General features: G+C 56.5%; 2 protein-coding genes across 10 annotated transcripts; both read right to left on the bottom strand.

Annotated features, from left to right (window-relative positions):
• Positions 1–951: 951 nt before the first annotated feature.
• Positions 952–7,245, bottom strand: LYL1 (LYL1 basic helix-loop-helix family member). Of its 6 annotated transcripts, XR_009547337.1 has the most exons (6): positions 6,943–7,055; positions 6,645–6,780; positions 6,130–6,446; positions 5,569–5,663; positions 2,550–2,915; positions 952–2,399 (listed from the first exon to the last, which is right to left on the bottom strand). XR_009547337.1 is itself a non-coding variant. In XM_060181825.1 (5 exons), the coding sequence occupies exons 3-5, from the start codon at positions 6,423–6,425 to the stop codon at positions 2,644–2,646; spliced, it is 663 nt and encodes a 220-aa protein (XP_060037808.1). In that variant the 5' UTR covers positions 6,426–6,446; positions 6,645–6,780; positions 6,943–7,055; the 3' UTR covers positions 2,414–2,643. The 6 variants fall into 6 exon arrangements, 5 of the variants coding, with proteins under 5 accessions (XP_060037808.1, XP_060037811.1, XP_060037809.1 ...); XM_060181825.1 differs by lacking the exon at positions 952–2,399 and having other exon boundaries at positions 2,414–2,915; XM_060181828.1 differs by lacking the exon at positions 952–2,399 and having other exon boundaries at positions 2,414–2,915; positions 6,130–6,410.
• Positions 7,246–8,284: 1,039 nt separating this feature from the next.
• Positions 8,285–22,862, bottom strand: TRMT1 (tRNA methyltransferase 1). Of its 4 annotated transcripts, none has more exons than XM_060181799.1 (16): positions 22,768–22,862; positions 22,307–22,581; positions 22,129–22,184; positions 21,732–21,862; positions 21,394–21,581; positions 15,622–15,737; positions 15,422–15,534; positions 15,029–15,177; positions 14,193–14,276; positions 14,010–14,079; positions 13,786–13,920; positions 13,614–13,699; positions 10,944–11,052; positions 10,772–10,848; positions 10,060–10,179; positions 8,285–8,863 (listed from the first exon to the last, which is right to left on the bottom strand). In XM_060181799.1, exons 2-16 carry the CDS (start codon positions 22,552–22,554, stop codon positions 8,296–8,298), a joined length of 2,250 nt encoding a protein of 749 aa, XP_060037782.1. In that variant the 5' UTR covers positions 22,555–22,581; positions 22,768–22,862; the 3' UTR covers positions 8,285–8,295. The 4 variants fall into 4 exon arrangements, with proteins under 4 accessions (XP_060037782.1, XP_060037783.1, XP_060037781.1 ...); XM_060181800.1 differs by having other exon boundaries at positions 22,307–22,498; positions 22,768–22,852; XM_060181801.1 differs by lacking the exon at positions 22,768–22,862 and adding an exon at positions 9,748–9,877 and having other exon boundaries at positions 8,692–8,863; positions 22,307–22,761.
• Positions 22,863–24,226: the final 1,364 nt, after the last annotated feature.

Genomic DNA, 24,226 nt, shown 5'->3' with positions numbered 1-24,226 from the left:
CCCCAGGGCCCCCCAACACACACACAGAACCCCTCTCCGCACTTCTCCTGGTGCCCTCCCCCAAATAAAGACCACCCCCACCACCTCCACTACACACACCCTATGCCCCCACTACGGGAGGGGCAGGCTCTACCCTCCAGACTGGCCCGGTCACCTGATGGCGGGGTCCATTGGCCCGGCCCCCTACCTACCCCCACTCACACCCCCTGAACCCCCAAAATCCCATGCCCCCCCCCGCAAGTCAGTTGCCTTACTCCCCCCTCCTGCCCCCGCGCTGGCCGGCAGACCTAGTGCCTTGTTCTCACCCTTGTGGCTGGCGCGCTGGGTCCCTCCCAGGGACCGGGGTGGCTTGAGATGACCTCCCCTTCCTCCTGCCCCCCCCCCGCCCCGAACCCCCTGAATCGGACGCAGCACCCCTCCACACTTACATCACACACACACACACACACACACACACACACACACACACACACACACTGGCATGCAAGAAAGATGATTTTTAAGGAGGAAAAAAAAAAGGAGCAATAAGGTCTAGGATTTTTTTTTTTGTTTCTGGTCCCAAACCCCCCCCAAAAAAAAGAGAGACCCCCACAGGGGCACCCCAACCTTGCCTCTGCCCTTTCTCCTTTCCCCACTCCCACCCCTGGGGCGCCCTGTTATTATTTTTTTCCCCATGTCCTGTCCCTTCCCTCCTCACCCATACACACCTCTCCCTCTGCCAGTCAGCCTGGGCCAATGTCCCCCCCATCCTTCCCCCCCCAAAAAAAAGCTCCCCCCCTCCCCGGGACCCCCGCCCCAACCAGCACCAGCAGAGTGGCCCCAAGGCCGCCCGCCCCTTCGAACAAGTTTCTTAAGCTGAGAAACGCAGTACATATCTGGATATTTCTATATATAGTCTAATGGGTTTTGGTGTGCTCTCCCCCCATCTGCCTAGCGACCCCCCCCCCCAAACTCTACACCTCCACTTCCAGCCTGGTCTGCCCTCCCCCTCCCCTCTTATCTATCTCTCCACTTCCCAGTCTGCACTGAGAAGCATTCAGAATCAAGGGTAGTTTGCTGTGCAGTTTCTCTGTCTGGGTCCTCGGAGTCCTGGAAGAAGTAGGCAGTGAGTCTGTCCTTCCTTCCTCCCCCCCCCAAATCCCCTCAAACCCCTCCCTCCACCATCTTTGCCTGACTTCTATCTCTCTCTCTCTCTTTCTCTCTCTCTCTCTTTCTCTCTCTCTCCGGCTTCTCCATTGAATGGCTAATGTGTATGTGAAAACAAAAAAAAAAATTAAAAAACAGAACAAAAAAATAAAAATAAAGCAAAAAAAAAATTAAAAAAAAAAAAAGTGAGTGTGGTCTGGAACCTGTCCGTGGGCGTCATCCCCACCCCCAGTTAGAAGGATTTGGGGAAGGGGGGTCCCCACTGTCCATTATTCTGTGTCTTTCTCCTTTATTTGGGGGGATGGGAGCTCTTTGAGCACCCCAGATGGGGGGGCGGTGGGGGGCACGGGCCGTTCAGTTCTGGTACTTAGGGGGTGTCCCCTCGAGGGAGGGAGGGGGGATCCCCAGTGTCCATCTGTTTCTTGGATACCCTCAGCCGGTGAGGGGGGGATCATGGCTGCTCAGCTCTGTAGTTTAGGGACTTCCTCTCTGAGAGAGACGAGGGGCGCCATGAGGAGGGGGCTGGGGGTGCTATGGGACACTATGCCAGTGTTCGTTATCTGTCTCTCCTGTTGGGGGTGCTCCTCAGACAGCAGTGGGGGGGTGAAGGAAGTGGGGGGCCACAGGGTTTGGGGAGCCACTGGCATATCCATCCTGGACACCCATTGTCAGAGGGCTGGGGTTCTGGGGGTGCCTTTTGCTGGACGGCTGAGGTTTTGGGGGTGCCCGTTGTCAGAGGGCAGGGGGACACTCATTGTCAGAGGGCTGGGGTTCTGGGGGTGCCTTTTGCTGGATGGCTGAGGTTTTGGGGTGCCCCTTGCCAGAGGGCTGGGTTATAGGGGTGCCCTTTGCTGGATGGCTGAGGTTCTGGGGGTGCCCTTTGCTGGACGGCTGAGGTTCTGGGGGTGCCCTTTGCTGGATGGCTGAGGTTTTGGGAGTGCCCATTGTCAGAGGGCAAGGGGACATTCATTGTCAGAGGGCTGGGGTCCTGGGGGTGTCCTTTGCTGGATGGCTGAGGTTTTGGGGGTGCCCTTTGCCAGAGGGCTGGGTTCTGGGGGGTGCCCTTTGCTGGACGGCTGAGGTTTTGGGAGTGCCCGTTGTCAGAGGGCTGGGTTCTGGGGGTGCCCTTTGCTGGACGGCTGAGGTTCTGGGGGTGCCCTTTGCTGGACAGCTGAGGTTTTGGGGGTGCCCGTTGTCAGAGGGCTGGGTCCTGGGGGTGTCCTTTGCTGGACGGCTGAGGTTTTGGGGGTGCCCTTCGTCAGAGGGCTGGGTTCTGGGGGTGCCCCTTGCTGGGCAGCTGAGGTTCTGGGGGTGCCCTTTGTCAGAGGGCTGGGGTCCTGAGGGTGGCCTTTGCTAGAAAGCTGAGGATTGGGGGTGCCCGTTGTCAGAGAGCAGGGGGACACTCATTGTCAGAGGGCTGGGCTTCTGGGGGGCCCCTTTGTCCAAAGGCTGCCGGGCTGGGGTCCTGGCGTCCTCTCCCGGTGGGCGGCGGCGGGGTCACCGCACCCCGGGGCTCAGGGCCCCCGGCTCGGCCTTGAGGGCGCCGTCGGGGGGCGCGGCCTGGGCCTGGTCCCGCAGCAGCCCCAGCAGGAAGGCGATGTACCGCAGCGCCAGCCGCAGCACCTCGTTCTTGCTCAGCTTGCGGTCGGGCGGGTGAGTGGGCAGCAGCTTCCGCAGCTCGGCGAAGGCCCCGTTCACGTTCTGCTGGCGCCAGCGCTCCCGGCTGTTGGTGAACACCCGACGGGCCACCTTCTGGGGCTGGTGATGGCCTGCAGGGGAGGAGGAGGCAGGGGAGAGAGGCAGAGGTGGCGGGGTGCGGGGAGGGAGGGGACTCCACTCTGCACACAGACGCCCAGACACCTGGGAAGAAACAACACAGCACTGGAGCTTCCCCTGGTGGCCTAAGGTCTCCCATGTGGAGCTGGGGCTCCAACCTGCTCTCCAGGCCCCCTACTCTTCCACGTCTTTATTTATTCGTGTGTGTGTGTGTGTGTGTGTGTGTGTGTGTATGTGTGTTTAGAATTTATTTCTTAGGGGCCAAGCGGTAGCGCAGCAGGTTAAGCGCAGGTGGCGAGAAGCACGAGGACCTTTAAGGATCCCGGTTCGAGCCCCCGGCTCCCCACCTGCAGGGGAGTCGCTTCCCAGGCGGTGAAGCAGGTCTGCAGGTGTCTGTCTTTCTCTCCCCCTCTCTGTCTTCCCCTCCTCTCTCCATTTCTCTCTGTCCTACCCAACAACAATAATAACAATAATAATAACGATAAACAACAAGGGTAACAAAAGGAAAAAAAAATAGCCTCCAGTGGCAGTGGATTCGTAGTGCCGGCACTGAGCCCCAGCAATAACCATGGAAGCAAAATAATAATAATAGAATTTCTTTCTTTTTCTTTTTTTTTTTTTTTTACCAGAGCTCAGCTCTGGCTTATGGCAGGTGTGGGGATTGAACCTGGGACTTAGAGCCTCAGGCATAAAAGTCTCTTTGCATAACCATTATGCTATACCCTCACCCTAATTTATTTCTTTTTAATTACTATTATTATTTTTTATCTTTACTCACTTACTTTATTATTGGATAGTGACAGACAGAAATTGAGAGGGGTGGCGAGATAGGAATAAAGACAGACACCTGCAGCCCTGGTTCACCACTCGAGAAGCTCCCCACCCCCAGGCCCCGCAGGTGGGGGCCAGGGGCTTGAACCCCAGTCCTTGCGCGTACCCAGGTGCGCCACCGCCCGGCCCCTATTTTCAATTCTTTCTTAACCTGCTGAGCTCTGGCTGAAGGTGGTGCTGAGACTGAACCTGGGACTTTGGAGCCTCAGGCAGGAGAGGCTCTATGCAGAACCACGATGCTATCTATCCCATTTCCTTAAATGCTTTTTTTTTCATTTTTATTTAATTAAATGAATTGGCAGGGGAGACAGCATCGTCGTGGTTCTGCAAAGAGACTCTCATCCTTGAAGCTCCAAGATCCCAGGTTCAATCCCCAGCACCACCATCAGCCAGAGCTCAGCAGGGCTTTGGTAAGATGTTTTAATTTAATTGATTAATTAGTTTATTTACATTTTTATTTCTTACTAGACCCCTCCCTGCTCACTTCTGGTTTCTGGTGGTGCTGGGGATTGAACCTGGGTCCTCTGGTGCTTCAGGCAGGAAACAGTTTGTTTGATTTTTTTTTTTTTAATTTATTTATTCCCTTTTGTTGCCCTTGTTGTTTTATTGTTGTAGTTATTGTTGTTGTTCGTTGTTGGATAGGACAGAGAGACATGGAGAGAGGAGGGGAAGACAGAGAGGGGGAGAGAAAGACAGACACCCGCAGACCTGCTTCACCGCCTGGGAAGCGACTCCCCTGCAGGTGGGGAGCCGGGGGCTCGAACCGGGAGCCTTAACCCGCTGCGCTACAGCCCGACCCGCTATTTAACATTTATTATGAGAGAGAGAGAGAAGAAACCTGAGAGGTAGCATGAACTCCCAAAATGGGCCAGGAGGGGGCGCAGTGGATAAAGCTTTGGACTCTCAAGTAGTGAGGTCCTGGGTTCCATCCCTGGCACTGAGATGACAGAGTGAGGCTATGCCCCCTCTCTCTCTGCTTCTATATAATAATAATAATAATGATTATGATGACGACGATGATAATAATTGAATATTTAAAAAGAAACCACGAGCGGAGGGAGTCGGAGGGTAGCGCAGCGGGTTAAGCGCAGGTGGCGCAAAGTGCAAGGACCGGCGTGAGGATCCCGGTTCGAGCCCCCGGCTCCCCACCTGCAGGGGAGTCGCTTCACAGGCGGGGAAGCAGGTCTGCAGGTGTCTGTCTTTCTCTCCCCCCTCTGTCTTCCCCTCCTCTCTCCATTTCCTTCGGTCTTCTCCAAGAACAAAGACAGTGGGAGTCGGGGGGTGGCGCAGCGGGTTAAGCGCAGGTGGCGCAAAGCACAAGGACCGGCATAAGGATCCCGGTTCGAGCCCCCGGCTCCCCACCTGCAGGGGAGTCGCTTCCCAGGCGGTGAAGCAGGTCTGCAGGTGTCTGTCTTTCTCTCCCCCTCTCTGTCTTCCCCTCCTCTCTCCATTTCTCTCTGTCCTATCTAACAACGACGACATCAATAACAACAACAATGATAACTACAGCAACAATAAAACACAACAAAAGGGAAAAAAACAAAACAAACAAACAAAGAGAGCAGGAGAAACAGACCGACCCAGCTCCCCCATCCATGGAGCTCCACTGTGGGACCAGAGACTCGAACCCGGGGCCCTGCGTGGGGTGAAGTGTGTATCCTGCCGGATGAACTGTCTCCTCGCTGCCCCCCCCCCCAGCCTGCTGGCTTTGCAGGGCTGCACACGCCCGCCCTGCACCCCTGCACTACCCGCCGCCGCCGCCGCCGCCCTCAACACAAGTGGGGGACCCCCAGGCGCCCCCAGAGCCCCGCTCACCCTCGGTCAGCTCCGGCTCCCCCAGGCTGGGCCTCCGTTTCAGCCGGCCGCCGCTGGGGAACAGGTTGAAGGCACCCACCGGCCCGATGCAGAGACTGGAGGGGGAGGCTGGGATCACAACCAGAACCCCGAAACCTAGTGTCTCCCCGTTAAGCCCTGGTGCCGCCCCGGCCCTGATCAATCAGCCCCAGTCACCCTCCAGGCCCCCCCTCAAACCCCAGCCACCACCCAGCCCCTAGTCCACCCAGAAGCCCGGCCCCCCAACCCCTAGTCAACCCCAGCCCCCGTCGCCCCCAGAACACCCTAAACCTTGGACACCCCTAGCCCCCAGTTATCCCTGAGCCCCTGACCCCCTAAACCTAAGTCACCCACCAGCCCCCACCCCCAGTCACCCCCCTAGGCCCCCCAAGTCTTGCCCCCTAAGCCTTTGCCCCTCCAAGCAAGCCTTGCAGCCCTAGCCACCCCCTAGTCACCCCCGAGCCCCGGCCCCCCAGACCTGTCACCTCCAGCCCCCCTGCCCCCCCTCCCAGCACCCCCCAGGTCCTGGCAGCTCCCACTCACCTGTTGAGGAAGGTGTGAGGGGGGCCATGCAGGGCCAGGGGGGGCAGAGGCAGCAGGGGCCCCCTCAGGAGGCTCAGCGCAGTCACCGGGGGACGGCTGTGGGCCAGGCTGATCACGGGCACCCCGGGGGGCAGCCTGGGGGCCGAGGCACCTCCTCTTCTGGGGTGGCCCCCTTCATCCATCCAGGAGTGCCCCGGCGGTGACGGCGAGGGGGGCTGGGGGGATGCGGGGCTGCGGGGGTCCCCGGCATTGTCCGTCATGGGGCCCGGCTCTCCCGGGGCCTGGGGGGGACACATGGGCCCTGAAGGAGGGCTCGCCTGTGGGGGAGGGGATGGGGGTCAGCCCGGGGCGCCCAGAGACGCCAGACATGGAGGTGGGGGTCCTGGAGAGGGGTGCTGGAGGGGGGAGTAGCAGCCTCTCTGAGCCCCTTCTCGCCCCACCCACCCACCCAGTGCTGACCTAGGGGATCCCCCTAGCCCCCGTGCCACCCCCACACCTAACCCTTATGACTCAACCCTCCCTCTGGTCCTGCCGGCCTTGGGGTGCTGGATGCTCGGTGATCTTGTGGCCTTCGGAAGTGCTGGCAGTCGGGGAATGTGGTGCTGGTGGAAGGTTCCGGTAGGTGACCCCAGGCCACCCCGGGCCGTTTCACTAAGGGGACCGGATCACCTAGCACTAGCACCCTGCCCTCCCCAGCCCTTGGTACCTGCTGGTTGTCCTAAGCTCTCGCATGAGACCCCCCCGGGAAGACCCCACCCCCAGAAAGAATGAATGAGTGAGTGAGTGAATGAATGAATGAAGCAGGGATCTTACCCGCGAGCTGGTTCCTGAGGTCACTGAGTCCGACCCGACCCTCACGGGCCCCGGGGTCCCAGGCCAGGACGTGGGCCCCAGCTTCAGATGGGGTCCCCCTGCCGCACTGGGGCCTGGGGCACCCCTGGCCGTTGGGCCGGCCTGTCCTGGGTCCGAGGAGGGTTGTGGGGGCCCCCGGGACCTGCCCCCCCACTTCCTCCTGCCCGGAGGATACAGGATGGAGGCCAGGCCGTCTGGCCGGCGTGATAAGGAGCCGGGCTGACCCCGGAGGAAATGGGGTGTGGGGTGGGCAGGGGAAGCCCACCCCTGGGAGGAGGGGTCCCCAGTTCTCAGCCTACCAGGCACACGCCACGCGGGCAAGGGCCCTAGGAGAAAGCTAGGCAGGCGGCAGGGAGGGAGAGGCCTTTCCGGCCTAGCCGGGCCTCGTGACCCGGGGCTTTGGGGGGGTGGGCCCCCCTGCTCAGGGCTCAGTTCCTTTTTCTGCATCTTTTCGCCAGGCCAGGCGCCACCCAAAGGGGGTGGTCAGGTGTCGCCCACCCTGTGTGTGTGTGGGGGGTGATAGGACCTTCCAGTAGCCCCACACCCCCAGCCCTGGCCTGTACCCCATTTTCTGGGTTTCCGCAGTCAGTAGAAACAGCCGTTGAATCCCAAGATGTCCATTTTTTTAAAAATATTTTATTTTCTCTTTTGTTGTCCTTGTTGTTTTTCGTTGTTGTTGTAGTTATTATTGTTATTGATGTTGTCGTTGTTGGATAGGACAGAGAGAGATGGAGAGAGGAGGGGAAGACAGAGAGGGGGAGAGAAAGACAGACACCTGCAGACCTGCTTCACCGCCTGGGAAGCGACTCCCCTGCAGGTGGGGAGCCGGGGGCTCGAACCGGGATCCTTATGCCGGTCCTTGTGCTTTGCGCCACCTGCGCTTAACCCGCTGCGCTACAGCCCGACTCCCCAAGATATCCATTCTTTTTTATTTATTTAAATTTGATTCTCAGTGATTTGACTTGATTCTTTTTTTTTTTTCTTTTTTCCCCAGGGCCCTGCTGAGCTCTGGCTGATGGTGATGCTGGGGCAGAAACCTGGGTGGGTCCTCAGAAATGGCGGGAGAGTTTTTTGCAGAATCGTGACGCTGTCTCCTCAACCCTGAACGTTTGAAAAATTCGTATTTTTATTTTAATGATACACCACACACACACACACAGAGACCAGAGCCCTGCTCAGCTCTGGCTGACGGTGGTGCTGGGGATGGAACCCGGGACCTCGGAGCCTCAGGCGGGAGAGTCCGTTTGCAGAACCATCCTGCTGTCTACACCGCTTCACCTCCTTCCCCACCCCCCCAGCACCCCACATCAGCCCTCACACCCCCATCATCCCCTTAACACCCCCAGCTGGGTGACAGGGTGCAGGAGGCGGCCTGGGCTCCCTCGGCCGGGTCGCAGGGCCGGATGCACCTGGTCCACCCACAGCGGATGCACGGGGCGCCGGTTCCGGTTGGCCGGGCTTCCGCCAGCACCGCGGGGTCCCCCCGGGGGGAGCTGGGGTCCGCTTGGGCGCTCCCCGCCGAGTGGGCGCGCGGCTGCCACCGTGTGGCCGCCCGGGGGAACTGCAGGCGCCGGGGCAGAACCCGCCATAGGGCCCCACAGCTGGGTGGACACCCCCCCCAGGACAGCAGCAGCCCAGACACAGAAGGGGAAGGAACAGACAGACAGACAGACAGACTGACAGGCAGCCCCCCACAAATGATGGGGGGCAGGAGGTGGCACATGGTTTTATTGGTTCAGTCTCCACCGGGTCCCGCGGGGGACGCTGGTCGTGGGGGGCTCTGCTTGGGGGTCCCCTCGGGGTCCTGGGGGGCGGCGGCGGTGCTGGTGGGTGTCGGGGGGCCGTGGGAGTAGCAGCAATGCTCCCCGAGTTCGCAGGTGCCCTGGTGGGGAGGCAGGGGGGTTATAGGGGGTCTTGCCCAGCCGTGGGGGGGTCTCCCTGCTGCCCTGAGTCTGGGGGTGCAGGGGTCTTGCCCAGCCGTGGGGGGGTCTCCCTACTGCCCTGAATCTGGGGGTGCAGGGGTCTTGCCCAGCCGTGGGGGGGTCTCCCTACTGCCCTGAATCTGGGGGTGCAGGGGTCTTGCCCAGCCGTGGGGGGGTCTCCCTACTGCCCTGAGTCTGGGGGTGCAGGGGTCTTGCCCAGCCGTGGGGGGGGTCTCCCTGCTGCCCTGAATCTGGGGGTGCAGGGGTCTTGCCCAGCCGTGGGGTGGGTCTCCCTGCTGCCCTGAGTCTGGGGGTGCAGGGGTCTTGCCCAGCCGTGGGGTGGGTCTCCCTGCTGCCCTGAGTCTGGGGGCTATAGGGGGTCTTGCCCAGCCGTGGGGGGGTCTCCCTACTGCCCTGAGTCTGGGGTGCAGGGGTCTTGCCCAGCCGTGGGAGGTCTCCCTACTGCCCTAAGTCTGGGGGTGCAGGGGTCTTGCCCAGCCATGGGGGGGTCTCCCTACTAACCTGAGTCTGGGGGTGCAGGGGTCTTGCCCAGCTGTGGGGGGGGGTCTCCCTGCTGCCCTGAGTCTGGGGGTTATAGGCGGTCTTGCCCAGCCGTGGGGGGGTCTCCCTGCTGCCCTGAGTCTGGGGGTGCAGGGGTCTTGCCCAGCCGTGGAGGGGTCTCCCTGCTGCCCTGAGTCTGGGGGTTATAGGGGGTCTTGCACAGCCGTGGGGGGGGTCTCCCTGCTGCCCTGAGTCTGGAAGCCTGGGGAGGGGTTGTGGCTCCGCCCGGGGGGGGCCCTCTGTCCAGTTTTGGGGTGCAGGGGGGCTGCAGCTCAGCACACACCTCCTTGAACCGCTTGCAGGGGAATACTTTCAGCCGGTCGGCCCGGTGGGCGGCGTCCTCACCCGGGTCCTTTCTCTTGTTCTGTCTGAGTCTGCGTCTCTCTTCTGGGGGGGTCGGCACCCCCTGGGCCCTGGGGGGAGGGCCACACCCTGCTGGCCTTTGCCGTGGTTTTCTCTCCGACTCTCCGCTCTCCCAACCCCATCTGGGGGACCCAACTAGCCCGCCCGCCCGTTCCCCCCATCATCCCAGCCGACCTGGGGTGGCCCTGTCCCCCCACTCCCTCCACACCCACCTGGGGCCCACCCCACTCACCCCGGCCTGGCGCGGGGCCGGGGACCCCAGTTGGCCTCTGGGTTTGCTTGGAAGCGTTTGAGGCCCCGCTGGCGAGAGCTGGGGTTGGCGTCTTCCCTGATGGTGAAGTCGGCCTGCAGCCTGGGGGGGAGGGAGCAGCGGGTGAAGGGGGCTGGGGCCACAGCGGGGGGGGGGGGGGGTCCCCTGCTTCCTCTATTCTGTGCCAGAGAGGTACTGCTGCACCCTCTCCCTCTCTCTCTATATATATATAATTAACGAATAAGCAAATAATCAATTAATAAATTGGTATTGGAGCCAGGTGGTGGCGCGCTGGGTTGAGCGCACACATCACGGTGCGCAAGGACCCAGGTTCGAGACCCCGGTCCCCACCTGCAGAGAGACAGCTTCGTGAGTGGTGAAGCAGGGCTGCAGGTGTCTCTCTGGCTCTCCCCCCTCCTCCTCCTCTTCCTGTCTCTATCCACTAAATAGAGATAATAAAATAATTAAAAGAAAAAATAAGCAGACGGTACAAGGCTGGGTACCAGGGCCCTGGGGGTGGTGACCCTAACACGAACCCCCCCCCCAGTGGTGATGGACAGGGAGCCTTCTGGTGGCCACTGGGAGCATAGCCTCCAGGTCCCAGGCCCAGGCTTCGGTGGGAAGTGATTATGCTCCTGGGGTCCCCCACACACACACACCCCAAAACCCCGGGGGTACCCGGCCGCCCCCACACCTGGGCTCCACGCTGAGGATGCGGAAGGCAGGGCTGGTCTCAGACAGCCGTTCCCGTTTCACGGGACACTCCTTCTCCTGGGGGTGGTGAAGGGGACACAGGCATGAGGTCAGGGGGTGCTGGAGGTGTGCACCCCAACCCCCCCCGTTTCTTCCCTCCCCGCCAGCCTCACCCAGCAGCGCATGATGTCCCAGAGGACAGAGGCCGGGGCGTCCGTCTTCACGGCATTTTTGCAGGCGTGGGATAAAGATACCCGGAAGCCGGCATGCAGGATGGCGGAGCTGGGGGTGGGGGCACGGAACACGGGACAGTGAGGGCCAGCCGCCTGCAAACCCCCCCCACCAAACCCCAGTGACCCACTGGCCCGGAGCGGGCGCAGTGAATCAGGTGCAGGATTCTCTGGCGTGAGGTCCTGGGTTCCAGTCCTGTCACCCCATGTGTCAGATGGAGGCTCTGCTCCGCTCTCCCTCTTCCACATGCAGAAATGCTTTTTGCTTTCTCTCATTTTTAAAATTTATTAGCAGGGGAGTTGGGCGGTGGCGCAGCGGGTTAAGCGCAGGTGGCGCCAAGCGCAAGGACCGGCAGAAGGATCCCATCCGGGTTCGAGCCCCCAGCTCCCCACCTGCAGGGGCGTCGCTTCACAGGCGGTGACGCAGGTCTGCAGGTGTCTGTCTTTCTCTCCCCCTCTCTGTCTTCTCCGGCTCTCTCCATTTCTCTCTGTCCTATCCAACAATGACAACTACAATAATAGCTACAACAACAATGGAAACAAGGGCAACAAAAAGGAAATAAATAAATAAATACACAAATCTAAAAAAAAAAAAGGACAACAAAAGGAAATAAGTATTTTTTAAAAAGGCATCATTGAATAGAAACAGAGAGAAGTTGAGAGAAGGGGGAAGATAGAGAGGGAGAGAGACAGAGAGACACCTGCAGCCCTGCTCCACCACTCGGGAAGCTTCCCCCCTTCAGATGGGGACTGGGGGTCTTGAACCTGGATCCTTGTGCGCACTGTAACATGTGCGCTCAACCAGGAGCACCACCACCTGGCTCCTTATTTTTTTATTATTTATTCCCTTTTGTTGCCCTTGTTTTATTGTTGTAGCTGTTGTTGGATAGGACAGAGAGAAATGGAGAGGAGGGGAAGACAGAGAGGGAGAGAGAAAGATAGACACCCGCAGACCTGCTTCACCGCCTGATTCCCTTTATTATTACTTTTGAACCAGAACTCAGCTTTTGAACTCTGCTCTGGCTGATGGTGGTGCAGGGGACTGAACCTGGGGCTTTGGGGCCTCAGGCAGGAGAGTCTGTTTGCATGACCGTGATGTGGTCTATGCCAGCACCATGCCCCTGCCTCTGGCCCACGTGCTGGGCCTCATGTAATCAACTTTTGCTTTGTTGACTCTGTTTTCTTCTTTGCCACCAGGCGGTTATCACCAGGGATCCAGCGCTGGTGCAAAGAGACCACAGCCCTCACCCTCAGCGGCCATTTCTTCCCCTTCAGAGAAGTCGAGAGCAGAGAGGGGGAGACAGAAAGGGAGAGACAGAGAGACACCTGCAGCCCTGCTTCACCACTCACAAAGCTTTCCCCCTGCAGGTGGAGACCAGGGACTCAAACCCAGGTCCTTGTGTAGGGTGACGAGTGTGACAACTCCCTGCCCATTATTTATTTTTTATTTTTTAAATATTTGTTTTATTTATTTATTCCCTTTTGTTGCCCTTGTTGTTTTATTGTTGTAGTTATTATTGTTGTTGTCCTTGTTGGATAGGACAGAGAGAAATGGAGAGAGGAGGGGAAGACAGAGAAGGGGAGAGAAAGACAGACACCTGCAGACCTGCTTCACCGCCTGTGAAGTGACTCCCCTGCAGGTGGGGAGCCGGGGGCTCGAACCGGGATCCTTACGCCGGTCCTTGTGCTTTGCGCCACCTGCGCTTCTGCCCATTATTTTTATAATATAAAAATATTATTTTTTGCAGAGCTGAGAACTTTGCATGTGGTTCCCCGGCCACTCATTCATTCATTCACAAGAGGATAAGAGAGGTGGTCCAGGAGGTGGCGCAGTGGATAAAGCGTTGGACTCTCAAGCATGAGGTCCTGAGTTCAATCCCTGGCAGCACATGGACCAGAGTGACGTCTGGTTCTTTCTCTCTCTCTCTCTCTCCTATCTTTCTCGTGAATTAATAAAATCTTTAAAAAATAACAAGCTTCAGAGTGCAACATTTTACCCACCGAGTCCCTCCTCGCCTGCCTGTCTCATCCCCATTTTCAGTCCATACCTTTCCTCTCTCTCTCTCTCTCTCTTTTTTTGGCCACCAGGATTATCGCTGGGGCTCGGTGCCTGCCTTAATCCACTGCTCCTGGAGGCCATTTTTTCCCATTTTGTTGCCCTTGTTGTTGTTATTGATGTCGTCGTTGTTGGATAGGACAGAGAGACATGGAGAGAGGAGGGGAAGAGAAAGACAGACACCTGCAGACCTGCTTCACCGCCTGGGAAGCGACTCCTCTGCAGGTGGGGAGCTGAGGGCTGGAAACTGGATCCTTACGCTGGTCCCTGCGCTTTGCGCCACCTGCGCTCAGCCCACTGCGCCACCGCCCGACTCCCCTTCTTTCTCTTCTCCTTTCTGTCTTTCTTTTCGTCAGAGAGGCAGAAGGAAAAACACCCCAGCCTCAAAGTCTCCCCGGAGAGGCCAGGCTCAAACCCTGGTCCCCGCACACTTCCCCCCCACACCAAGTTGACTTCCGGTTCTTTCCAGCAAGTAGCAGTCTGTGTCTGTGTCTGTGTGTGTGGTGGGGGGAAGAGTTGGGGGAGGGCTGGGCCGTGTCCAGTCTAGGGGTGCTCACCGCAGCTGCAGCAGGCTGGGGGTGTTACAGTGGATGGTGGAACTCAGCTGGTCCAGGGTGTGGTACAGGGGGACGTCAGGGAGCTCCTGCAGGGGGTGGGGGGTGGGGAGCACGGGATGAGGCTGAGGATCTGGGATGTGGGATCTCTCCCCGGTGCTGCGGGGCTCCGCACCTCGGTGACGACGCTCAGGACGCCTCGGATGCGCTCGGAGGTGCGGAAGCGGCTGGGGGCGGCGGTCACAGAGTCCAGGATGCGGCCCACGAAGTCCAGGTCGTGCAGGGGCTCTGCCCACAGGGGTCCCCCCAGCTGCGGGCGCCAAGAATGGGGGTGCGTGGTTCCGGAGGGTGCTGGTTGTGGGGGTGCACCCCGGGGCCCTCGTCCCCTCAAGGCCTCACCTGGTGCCTCTGGCCGCAGTGCTCACACTCCGGGTGTATGGGGGGCCCGCAGGCCGCCGAGTACTTGACCCTGGCACAGAGAGGCGGGTTGTTGTTAATATTATTATTATTATTTGGGGGGGGGCAGCCACCTGCCCCCAATACCGTAGGCTCACGTACCCCAAGCCTCCAATTCCCACTCACCTGCCCCCTGTGGCCGCCGCCCTGCCCAGCCGCTGCAGGTGGAAGGCCCCACAGCCCACACACTGGAACAACAGCGCCTGCTTGCTGGGGGGGGGAGGGGGCGCACACATGGGGTCAGCACCCCACTTCTGACGGGGGCTCTGTCCCCTGCAGGACCCCAGGGCACACCCTGCCCCCCCAGAGTGGAACTGTGACCAACTCCCCAGAAACACTGTGACCCCAACTCCCCAGAGACACTGTGCCCCCCCCAACTCCCCAGAGGCTGTGACACCAACTCCCCAGAGACACTATGACCCCCAACTCCCCAGAGACACTGTGACCCCAACTCCCCAGAGACTGTGACCCCAACTCCCCAGAGACTGTGACCCCCAACTCCCCAGACTGTGACCCCAACTCCCCAGAGACACTGTGACCCCCCAACTCCCCAGAGACTGTGACCCCAACTCCCCAAAGACACTGTGACCCCCAACTCCCCAGAGACTGTGACCCCCAACTCCCCAGACTGTGACCCCAACTCCCCAGACTGTGACCCCCCAACTCCCGAGAGACTGTGACCCCCAACTCCCCAGAGACTGTGACCCCAACTCCCCAGAGACTGTGACCCCAACTCCCCAGAGACTGTGACCCCAACTCCCCAGAGACACTGTGACCCCAACTCCCCAGAGACACTGTGACCCCAACTCCCCAGAGACTGTGACCCCAACTCCTCAGAGACACTGTGACCCCAACTCCTCAGAGACACTGTGACCCCAACTCCTCAGAGACACTGTGACCCCAACTCCCCAGAGACCGTGACCCTAAGCCCCGACTTGGGGGGGGTGAAGCAGCGCCCCCACCTGGCGGAGGCCTTAACGCGGGCCTGGCCAGTGTAGACGCGGACGAAGACCCGCACATAGAAGTCGGCGCTCACGCTGAGCAGGGGCACCACGTAGCGCTGGTAGCAGTTGGCCCGCAGGTCCAGGCTGTGCAGTACAATGCGCAGGGCCTGGGGGGTGGGCTGGGGGGGTCAGCGGGGTCCCCCAAACCGCCACCTAGACCTCCCCCCCTCCACCGCCTCAGTCCGCCGCCCGGCCAGCTTCAGACCCTGACACCACATGGGAGGCGCTATGGCACCAGGAGAAGCTCTCTCAACGTCTCTCGTCTATCTGACCGAGTAGATGATGGATGCCAAGCTTCTCCAAATCCCAGTCTAGGGGGCTGCGGAGGACCCCCCACCCCAGTTCCCTCACCATCTCGTGGCAGGCCCGGCTTTTGATGGCCATGGCCCCGTACTTGCTGTAACACGTCTCCCCGCTGTTACCCGCCAGCACGGCCATGTCAGTACAGGTGACACACAGCAGCCCTGGGGGCGGTGGGGAGGGGATGGGGTGTGATTGACTCCCCCCCACTTCTCCCCGATGCGCCCCACCCCCCACTCTCCAGGCCTCACCTCCTTCACTCACAGCTTGTACCGCCGCATCCAGGAAGGCCGCTGGGCTGCCATAGGGGTCCAGATCGATCACATCAAAGCGCTCGGCCGCAGGCAGATGCCGATACATCAACATCCTGGGGGGTGGGGGTGGGGTGAGCCGACCCCCCCAGCCTCTAGTTGGTCCCCAACTCTGACCCCGGGCCTCCGTTTAGCCCTCTGGACTCCCCAGGACCGGCCTCACCGCAGCCCCCCCCAGTCTGTCTGAGACGCCCCCCCCTTCCCTGGAGCACTGCTTCCAGCACTGGACTCTCTGGTTCCATCCCCAGCAAGGCAGGTGCCAGAGGGAGCCTCTGCATCTCTCTCCAATCAATCAGTCAATCAATCAATCAATCAATCATTTTTTAAAGTTTTTCTTTGTCCCAGAGCCCTGCTCAGCTCTGGCTGCTGGTGGTGCTGGTGCTGGGGCTCGAACCTGGGACCTCAGAGTTTCAGGCAGGAGAATCATTTTGCAGAACCACTGTGCTGTCTCCCCAGCCCAATCAATCATCAATCATCAACCTTTTTTTTTTTTTTTTTAAGATTTTACTTATTTATTAATGAGAAAGGAGGAGAGAGAAAGAACCAGACATCACTCTGGTCCATGTGATGCCGGGGATTGAACTCAGGACCTCATGCTTGAGAGTCCAAAGCTTTATCACTGCGCCACCTCCCAGACCACAATCATCAATTTTTAAAAAGGAAAAAAAAAAAAAGGGGGGGGGGGAGTTGGGCAGTAGCGCAGCGGGTTAAACGCAAGTGGCGCAAAGTGCAAGGACTGGCAGGAGGATCCAGGTTCGAGCCCCCGGAACCCCACCTGTAGGGGAGTCGCTTCCCAGGCGGTGAAGCAGGTCTGCAGGTGTCTGTCTTTCTCTCCCTCTCTCCATTTCTCTCTGTCCTAGCCAACAACAATAGCTATGACAACAACAATAACTACAAAATAAAAAAACAAGGGCAACAAAAGGGAATAAATAAAAAAATAAAATAATATTAAAAAAAAATAAGGTCAGATGGTCTCTTTTAATTATATTTATTTCGTGGGTAGACAGCCAAAAACTGGGAGGGGAGGGGAAAGGGAGATAGAGAAGGAGAGAGACAGAGAGACACCTGCAGCCCTGCTTTACCACTCCTGCAGGTGGGGATGGGGGGTGGGGGACGGGGCTCAAACCCTGGTCCTGGAGTATCGCATGTAACATGTGCGCTCAACTAGGTGCGCCACCAACCGGCCCTGGTCTCTGGTCTTTCTCCCCTTCCTTCTCAATTTGTCTCTATTCAATAAAGATAATTTAAAAACAGTAGACCCAGGTGTCCAACTACAGATGAGTGGCTGAGCAAGTTGTGGTCTATATATACAATGGAATACTACTCAGCTGTAAAAAAAAATGGTGATTTCACCGTTTTCAGCAGATCTTGGATGGACCTTGAAAAATTCATGTTAAGTAAAATTAAGTCAGAAACAGAAGGATGAGTAAGGGATGATCTCACTCTTGGGCAGAAGTTGAAAAACAAGACCAGAAGAGAAAATACAAGTAGAACCTGAACTGGAATTGGCGTATTGCACCCAAGTAAAAGACTCTGGGGTGGGTAGGTGGGGAGAATACAGGTCCAAGAAAGATGACAGAGGACCTAGTGGGGGTTATATTGTTATATGGAAAACTGGGAAATGTTATGCATGTACAAACTATTGTATTTCCTGTTGAATGTAAAAACATTAATTCCCCAATAAAGAAATTTAAAAAAAAAACACAATAGAGAGAGAGAGAGAGAGAGGAAAAAGGGGTGAGGGTAGATAGCATAATGGTTTTGCAAAGAGACTCTCAGGCCTGAGGCTCCAGAGTCCCAGGATTGAAATCCCCAGCACCGCCATAAACCAGAGCTGAGCTCGGCGGCGCAGGTTAAAAACAAGAGGGAAGGGTGAAGAAAGCTCTAGGCATCTTTTTCTTTTCTTCCCCTACATACTAACTAGGTCAAGGACCTTCCAGTCTGCACAGGATGGTGTTATCTCCCTCTCCCTGGGGGAAATCACAAACCCACCCTTCCCCACACAGCAGGCAGGTTTTTGTCATTGAAAACTCCAACTCCCCTGTGGCTGGGGGCGGGGAGAGGCAGGTGAAGAGGGTCCCGAGGGGTGGGTGACACACCTTGGCCACTTTACCAAGGGCACAAGAGGCAGAGGGTCACAGACGAGAAACCTGTGAAACTTAATTATAGGGTGATGTGGGAGGAAAAAAGATACTTGTTACAAATCACTTGTTACAAATCACTGCCACTGGGGAAACATATTTGCAACACAGTGAGAAAGTTTACACGTTACAAATCAAGGAAACTTATAAAGCAAGTTAAGGAGGGCAGGGCAGGGCGGTAGGTAGGTATGTAGGTAGGTAGGTAGGTAGCACACATGTTAAGTGCAAGTACCAGAGTTCTGGTCTCCACCTGCAGAGAAGCGGTGAAGCAGGTCGGCCAGTGTCTCGCTCCCTCTCTGTCTCCTCATCCCCTTTCTATTTCTCTCTGTCTCTATCCAATAATAAATGAATGAAAAAAATTTTTTTAAAAAGCGATCAGTTAGAAAATATATAAACCAAGTTAATAAAAACCCACTTAAAAAAGTTGTGTGTGGGGGGGGGGCCAGGAGGTGGCGCAGTGGATAAAACACTGGACTCTCAAGCACGAGGTTCTGAGTTCAATCCCCAGCAGCACATGGAACTGAGTGACGTCTGTTTTTTTTTTTTTTCTCTCCTATCTTTCTCTTTAATAAATAAAATCTTTTTCTTTTCTGTCTTTCTCTCCCCTTCTCTGTCTTCCCCTCCTCTCTCCATTTCTCTCTGTCCTATCCAACAACGACATCAACAACAATAATAACTACAACAATAAAACAAGGGCAACAAAAGGAATAAATATTTAATAGAAAAATAGAATAAAATAAGATGTTCTCTTGGCTTTTGTGTTTCATTTTTTAAATAAATATTTTAAATATTTGTTTACTGCCTCTTGTTGCCCTTGCTTTATTATTGTAGTCATTATTGTTGTTGTTATTGATGTCATTGTTGGACAGGACAGAGAGAAATGGAGAGAGGAGGGGAAGACAGAGAAGGGGAGAGAAAGACAGACACCTGCAGACCTGCTTCACCGCCTGGGAAGCGACTCCCCTGCAGGTGGGGAGCCGGGGGCTCGAACCGGGATCCTTACGCTGGTCCTTGCGATTTGTGCCACCTGCGCTTAACCTGCTGTGCTACCTTCTGACTCCCTTCTTTTTATTTAAAAAAATAAAATCTGAGGATCAGAACCCATGGCCTAAGTAATGTGCCTCGCCCCCCCTTCCTATCCCCCACATCTGTTTCCCTTCCTTAATCCCCTGAAAAATGTACTGGGCAAGCTTGGTGTGAAAACCAGGACAACAAAATGGCAAAAAAAAAAACCAGAAAAAAACAACTTCTTAGCAGGTGGGACAAGAGAAAAGAAAAACAACAATGACAAAGAAAAAAAAAAAAAAAAAACAAGAGGTGATCTGCAGCCTTTTCTGCCTTAGAACTTGTGAACTCCACAGGGTGCTGGGGGGACTGTCTGTTCCCTGGCCCGAGGAAGTTTGCCCGGTAGGGAGGAAATGGACCCTGCTCAAAGCAGCTACTTTGCAGTCTTGGGATCATTACCAGGGCTTCAGCATTGCAGGGTGACTGTTTCAGAGAGACAGAGAACGAGAGAGAGAGAGAGAGAGAGAGAGAGAGAGAGAGAGACACTGTATGAAAGAGCTCTGAGCCCAGAAGCTTCTGTCCAGGGTGGCCGGACCTGGGTACTACACTTGGTAATGCAAAGCTCTGTCCAAAGGGAACTATTTCTCCATTTGCACTCACATAAACACCTCAGGGCCTCACTAAAAAAAAAAAAAAAAAAAAAACATGGCGAGGAGTCTGGGGGTAGCTGGGTTAAGTGCACGTGAAGCCAAAAGCAAGGACGGGGCAAGGATGAAGGTTCTCAAGCCACCCGGGCAGGGGAGTCGCTTCCCAGGCGGTAAAGCAGGTCTGCAGGTGTCTGTCTTTCTCTCTCCCTCTCTGTCTTCCCCTCCTCTCTCCATTTCTCTCTGTCCTGTTCAACAACGACGACATTAATAGCTACAGCAACAAGGGCAACATAAGGGAAAATAAATAAATACAAAAAATAAAAGGTTTCATTTAAAAAATATATATATATTTTTAAATTAAAGAAAAGAAATGGCGATGGAAATCCAAATTCTTTTTAAAAAAAAAATTTTTTTGAAATGTGACCTCCAGGAGGGGGCGCAGTGGTGAAAGCGTCCAATTCTCAAGCGTGAGGAAGGTTCTGCTTTACACAAGTCTTGTAAAAATAAGTAAATAAATAAATAAACAAAGAGAATAAAGAGACAGCACTCAGGTTTTGTAAACACTCTCCTGCCTGGGGCTCTAAGAATACCGAAGTCAAGGGCTGGGAAACAGCATAATGGTTATGTTAAATACTCAGCGCCTAAGGCTCTGAGGTCCAAGGTTCAGTCCCCAGCACCTGTCATTAGCCAGAGCTGGGCTGGGGTCTGGTTGTTAGTATTACTACTACTAATAATAATCCATTCTACCACTAATAGTATCTTTTTATCTTAATTAATTTATTTCTTGGATAGAGACAGCCAGAAATCAAGAGGGAATGGGGAGACGGGGAGAGAGGCTCGCCATTGATACTATTTTATGGCCCAACCAAAGCTCTGGTGGGAGCTTTGGCAAAAGCTGTGTTTGTTTTTTTAAACCAAAGCACTGCTCAGCTCTGATTTATGGTGGTGAAGGGGATTGAACCTGAGACTTTTTGGATTCTCTGGCTCAAGAGTCTCTTGGCATAGGCATTATGCTATCTACCCCGGCCCCAGCAGAAGCTGTTCTAATGGTATCACAGCAGATAAAGTGTCAGACTCTAAAGCATGAAGTCCCCAGCAACGCATGTACCAGCGGGAGGCTGTTTCTCTCTCTCTCTCTAATAAAGAAACTGGGGCCAGGTGGTGGCAAACAGGCAGAGCACACATGTTGAAACACCAAGCTGCTGTCCCCAACTACAGGGGGGACGTTTCTTGTGGTGAAGCAGGGCTGCAAGTGTCTCTCTCTTTTTTTCTAAATTTTTTAAAATATTTATTTTATTTATTTATTCCCTTTTGTTGCCCTTGTTTTATTGTTATAGTTATTATTGTTGTTGTCGTTGTTGGATAGGACAGAGAGAAATGGAGAGAGGAGGGGAAGACAGAGGAGGAGAGAAAGACAGACACCTGCAGAACTGCTTCACCGCCTGGGAAGGGACTCCCCTGCAGGTGGGGAGCCGGGGGCTCGAACCAGGATCCTTATGCCGGTCCTTGTGCTTTGCGCCACCTGCGCTTAACCCGCTGTGCTACAGCCCGACTCCAGTGTCTCTCTCTTTTTAAAATGATCTTTATTCATTTGACAGAGACAGCTAGAAATTGAGAAGTGGGGGAGATAGAGAGAGACACCTGTAGCCCTGCTTCACCCCTTGTGACGCTTCCCCCCTGCAGGTGGGGGCCGGGGGCTTGAACCTGCGTCCTTGTGCGCTGTGTGTGCTTCAGCACGGTACAACTGCTGGTCCCTTGATTTCTGTCTCGACCCTAGTAAATAAGTAAGTTAATTAAATATCCCGAGTTTACAGATGAGGAGACAAAGAGTGCAGACAGAGATCGTATGTCCCAGTCCCCAGATCACTGAGTTTGGCTGGACACAGGCAGGCAGGACGGATGGACGGATGGACACATACCGGGCATCTGCCTGGCTAGGCTGTACCAGGTGTGCCACCTGGTTGAGCTGGATGTTCCGGCGGATGAGCTGCACGGCCCGGGCAGAGGCATCATTGGCGACCACAGAGCGGAGCCCCGGCACCTCGAGAGCAAAGCGGATGGACCGGAGCCCCGAGGCGGCCAACCCTTCCAAAACCCGGAGGCCTTCCTGATGGAGGAAACGGGGAGGTCAGCGCCTACCTCAAAGGTGCTGGTGGTGTTGGTGGGGATTGTTTTTCACATTGAGACCTCTTAGGGTCTTCTGCTGGGTCCCTCCCACCTCACCCCCAACACACCCCCCACTTCCTCTCTCCAGCACCTGGCAGACCTCGCCCGCGGAGGCGGTGGGAGGCTGATCGCCTGCTGCCTCTTGGACTTCCTTCCGGTCCTCTTCTTGCTCCGACAAGTCCACCACCAACTTCTGCACGTCCTTCTCCCCGGGGACTTTGACTGCAGCCCAAGTTAGAGGACCCCCCCCCCCACCAAAGCACCCCCTTGACAAACTGCAAACACCCCACTCCCACCTACCCCCCCCTCCCCAATTCCAAGGCCCTGGGGAATAAATAGGTCTGAGGTGTTGATGTCTGGTCCTGCTGTTAGGGTTGCAACCTTTCAGGAATGACTTGGGGGGTGGGGTGGGAAGAGGCGTGGCCGGAGGGAGCCCGGGGTGACCCCCCGCCCCCCACCCTCGCCCCCCATCCCCACCCCCAACTCACTCCGGATGCCTTTGGCCGCGAGCTGGGAGCGAGCGAACTCCGTGATCACCGCACACCTGCAGGAGGGAGCCGGTGGGGCGGCTGGCAACCCCTCCTCCTCCTCCCCCTCCCCTCCCCCTCTTCCTCCTCCTCCCAGCCCCGCGGCCCTTCGGGCGAGGCGACCCGGGCCCCTCCTCACGTCAGGTCCCGGTTGAACTCCTGCACCGGGTTGTAGAAGACTTCATTGGCGCTGGGGAAGGCGATCTGGGCGGCCCCCTCGGTGACCATGGTCTCCTGGACCACAGGTGAGTGCTCTTCCCCAGGGGCCCTGGGGCCGTTCTCCGCGGCGCCGGGGGGCGGCGGCCCCTCCATCAGCCCGGCTTTCCCGAGTCTGCGGGCGGAGCGGAGGGTCAGGCTGAGCCGCAGAACGGTCCTCGCGCCATACATGCAGAGGCCGGGGGGCGCCCGCCGACCCTGTTTCGGGGGGAGACGGACAGGGAGAAGCTCAGGGTCCGAGCTGCCATCCCCAATCGGGTGCCCAGCGGCGGACCCTCCCCGGTCTCCGGAAAATCGAGCCCCCACGGCGCCGGAAGCCCTAGCGGAGGATCCCCCCGGGGTCCGGGTGATCCCCTCGGAGCCGTCCGGGTGCCCCCTCACCACCTCTGGCGGTGCCGAGAACCGAATTCGCCTCGGTGCACGTTTCCCGGATTAGGAGCTGGGCGCCGCCATGTTGGCACGGTGGGAGGCCCGGTCACGTGACGGGGCTCAGCCAATCGGCGGCGCGGCCGACGGTGTGCGGCCGGGCTCAAACATAGCTGGCGGAAAGCGCGAAGCCGGTCGGGGGAAGAGGCCCGAATCCCTGTAGTTTCTCTGAGCAACTGAAAAGGGAGGAGGGGGCGGCCGGCTGGACGTTGGTCCCATTTCACGGGTGGGAAGAAGTGAGGTTCCGGACAGAGGCAATAAGCAGAGACACCCATAGCCTGTTGGGGTGGGGGTGGGGGCTGTGAACACATTATTTCCAGGGTCTCCTCCAATTCCTTAAGTTCAAAACCCAACTCAAGTACATTTTTAAAAATATTTATTTAGTTATTCCCTTTTGTTGCCCTTGTTTGATTGTTATTGTTGTTGTTATTGATGTCATTGTTGGATAGGACAGAGAGAAATGGAGAGAGGAGGGGAAGACAGAGAGGGGGAGAGAAAGACAGACACCTGCAGACCTGCTTCACCGCCTGGGAAGCGACTCCCCTGCAGGTGGGGAGCCGGGGGCGCGAACCGGGATCCTTAACGCCGGTCCTTGCGCTTTGCGCCACCTGCGCTTAACCCGCTGAGCTACCGCCCGACTCCCCTCAAGAAAATTTTTTAAAATATTTATTTATTCCCTTTTGTTGCCCTACTTTTTTTTTTTTTGGCGGGATTCATGGCTTACAGTCAATAATAAAATACAGTAAGAAAAAAAAAAACAAAGCACAGGAGTTTGTACAAGTATAAACATTTCTCAGTTTTCCACATAACAATTCAGCTCCCAGTAGGTCCTCTGCTATCATGTTCCCGGACCTAAGTACATACATTCTCAACTAGAGTAGCTTAAACTTTTGGACCTCGCTCCCCTCCCCTCCTTAAACCCCTTAACAATCTGAGTACATTCAAGCAAAAGGCATCGCATATAAATGTCAGATTTGCTTTTTCTTGTTGCCAGATTGGTGGTTGCAGGATGTGGAAAGAGAGAGAGAGAACCATCCCCTCCCTCCGCCAGTTGCAATGAGTTTGAGGATCCAACATTTCATCCACTGTGCTAATAAACTCCTGGGGCCGAGTGGCTGTTTGGTTTGACTTTTATTTTGAACCAAAACACCACTCAGCTCTAGCTAGCGGTAGTAGCTGGGAACTGAACCTGGGACTTGAAGTGTTGAGCTCCTGTGCCCTGCCCAGGCGTGTTATCAGGAACAGCCTCCTGGGAATTCCGCCCAGTGAATAAAAATAAGGCATCCATTGGACTCTCAGACATGAGGTCCTGAATTCCACCCCTGGAATCCCATGAGCCAGAGGGCTGTTCTGCCTTTATTCTCTTGTTAATTAGCAAGTAAATAAAAGGCCTGGGGTGTAGCCCCCCCTGGTAAAC

Source organism: Erinaceus europaeus, chromosome 23, assembly GCF_950295315.1.
Source record: "Erinaceus europaeus chromosome 23, mEriEur2.1, whole genome shotgun sequence".
Classification (NCBI taxonomy): domain Eukaryota; kingdom Metazoa; phylum Chordata; class Mammalia; order Eulipotyphla; family Erinaceidae; genus Erinaceus; species Erinaceus europaeus.
Note: the sequence above shows the minus strand (reverse complement) of the source record. Positions and strands in the feature narration are given on the sequence as shown.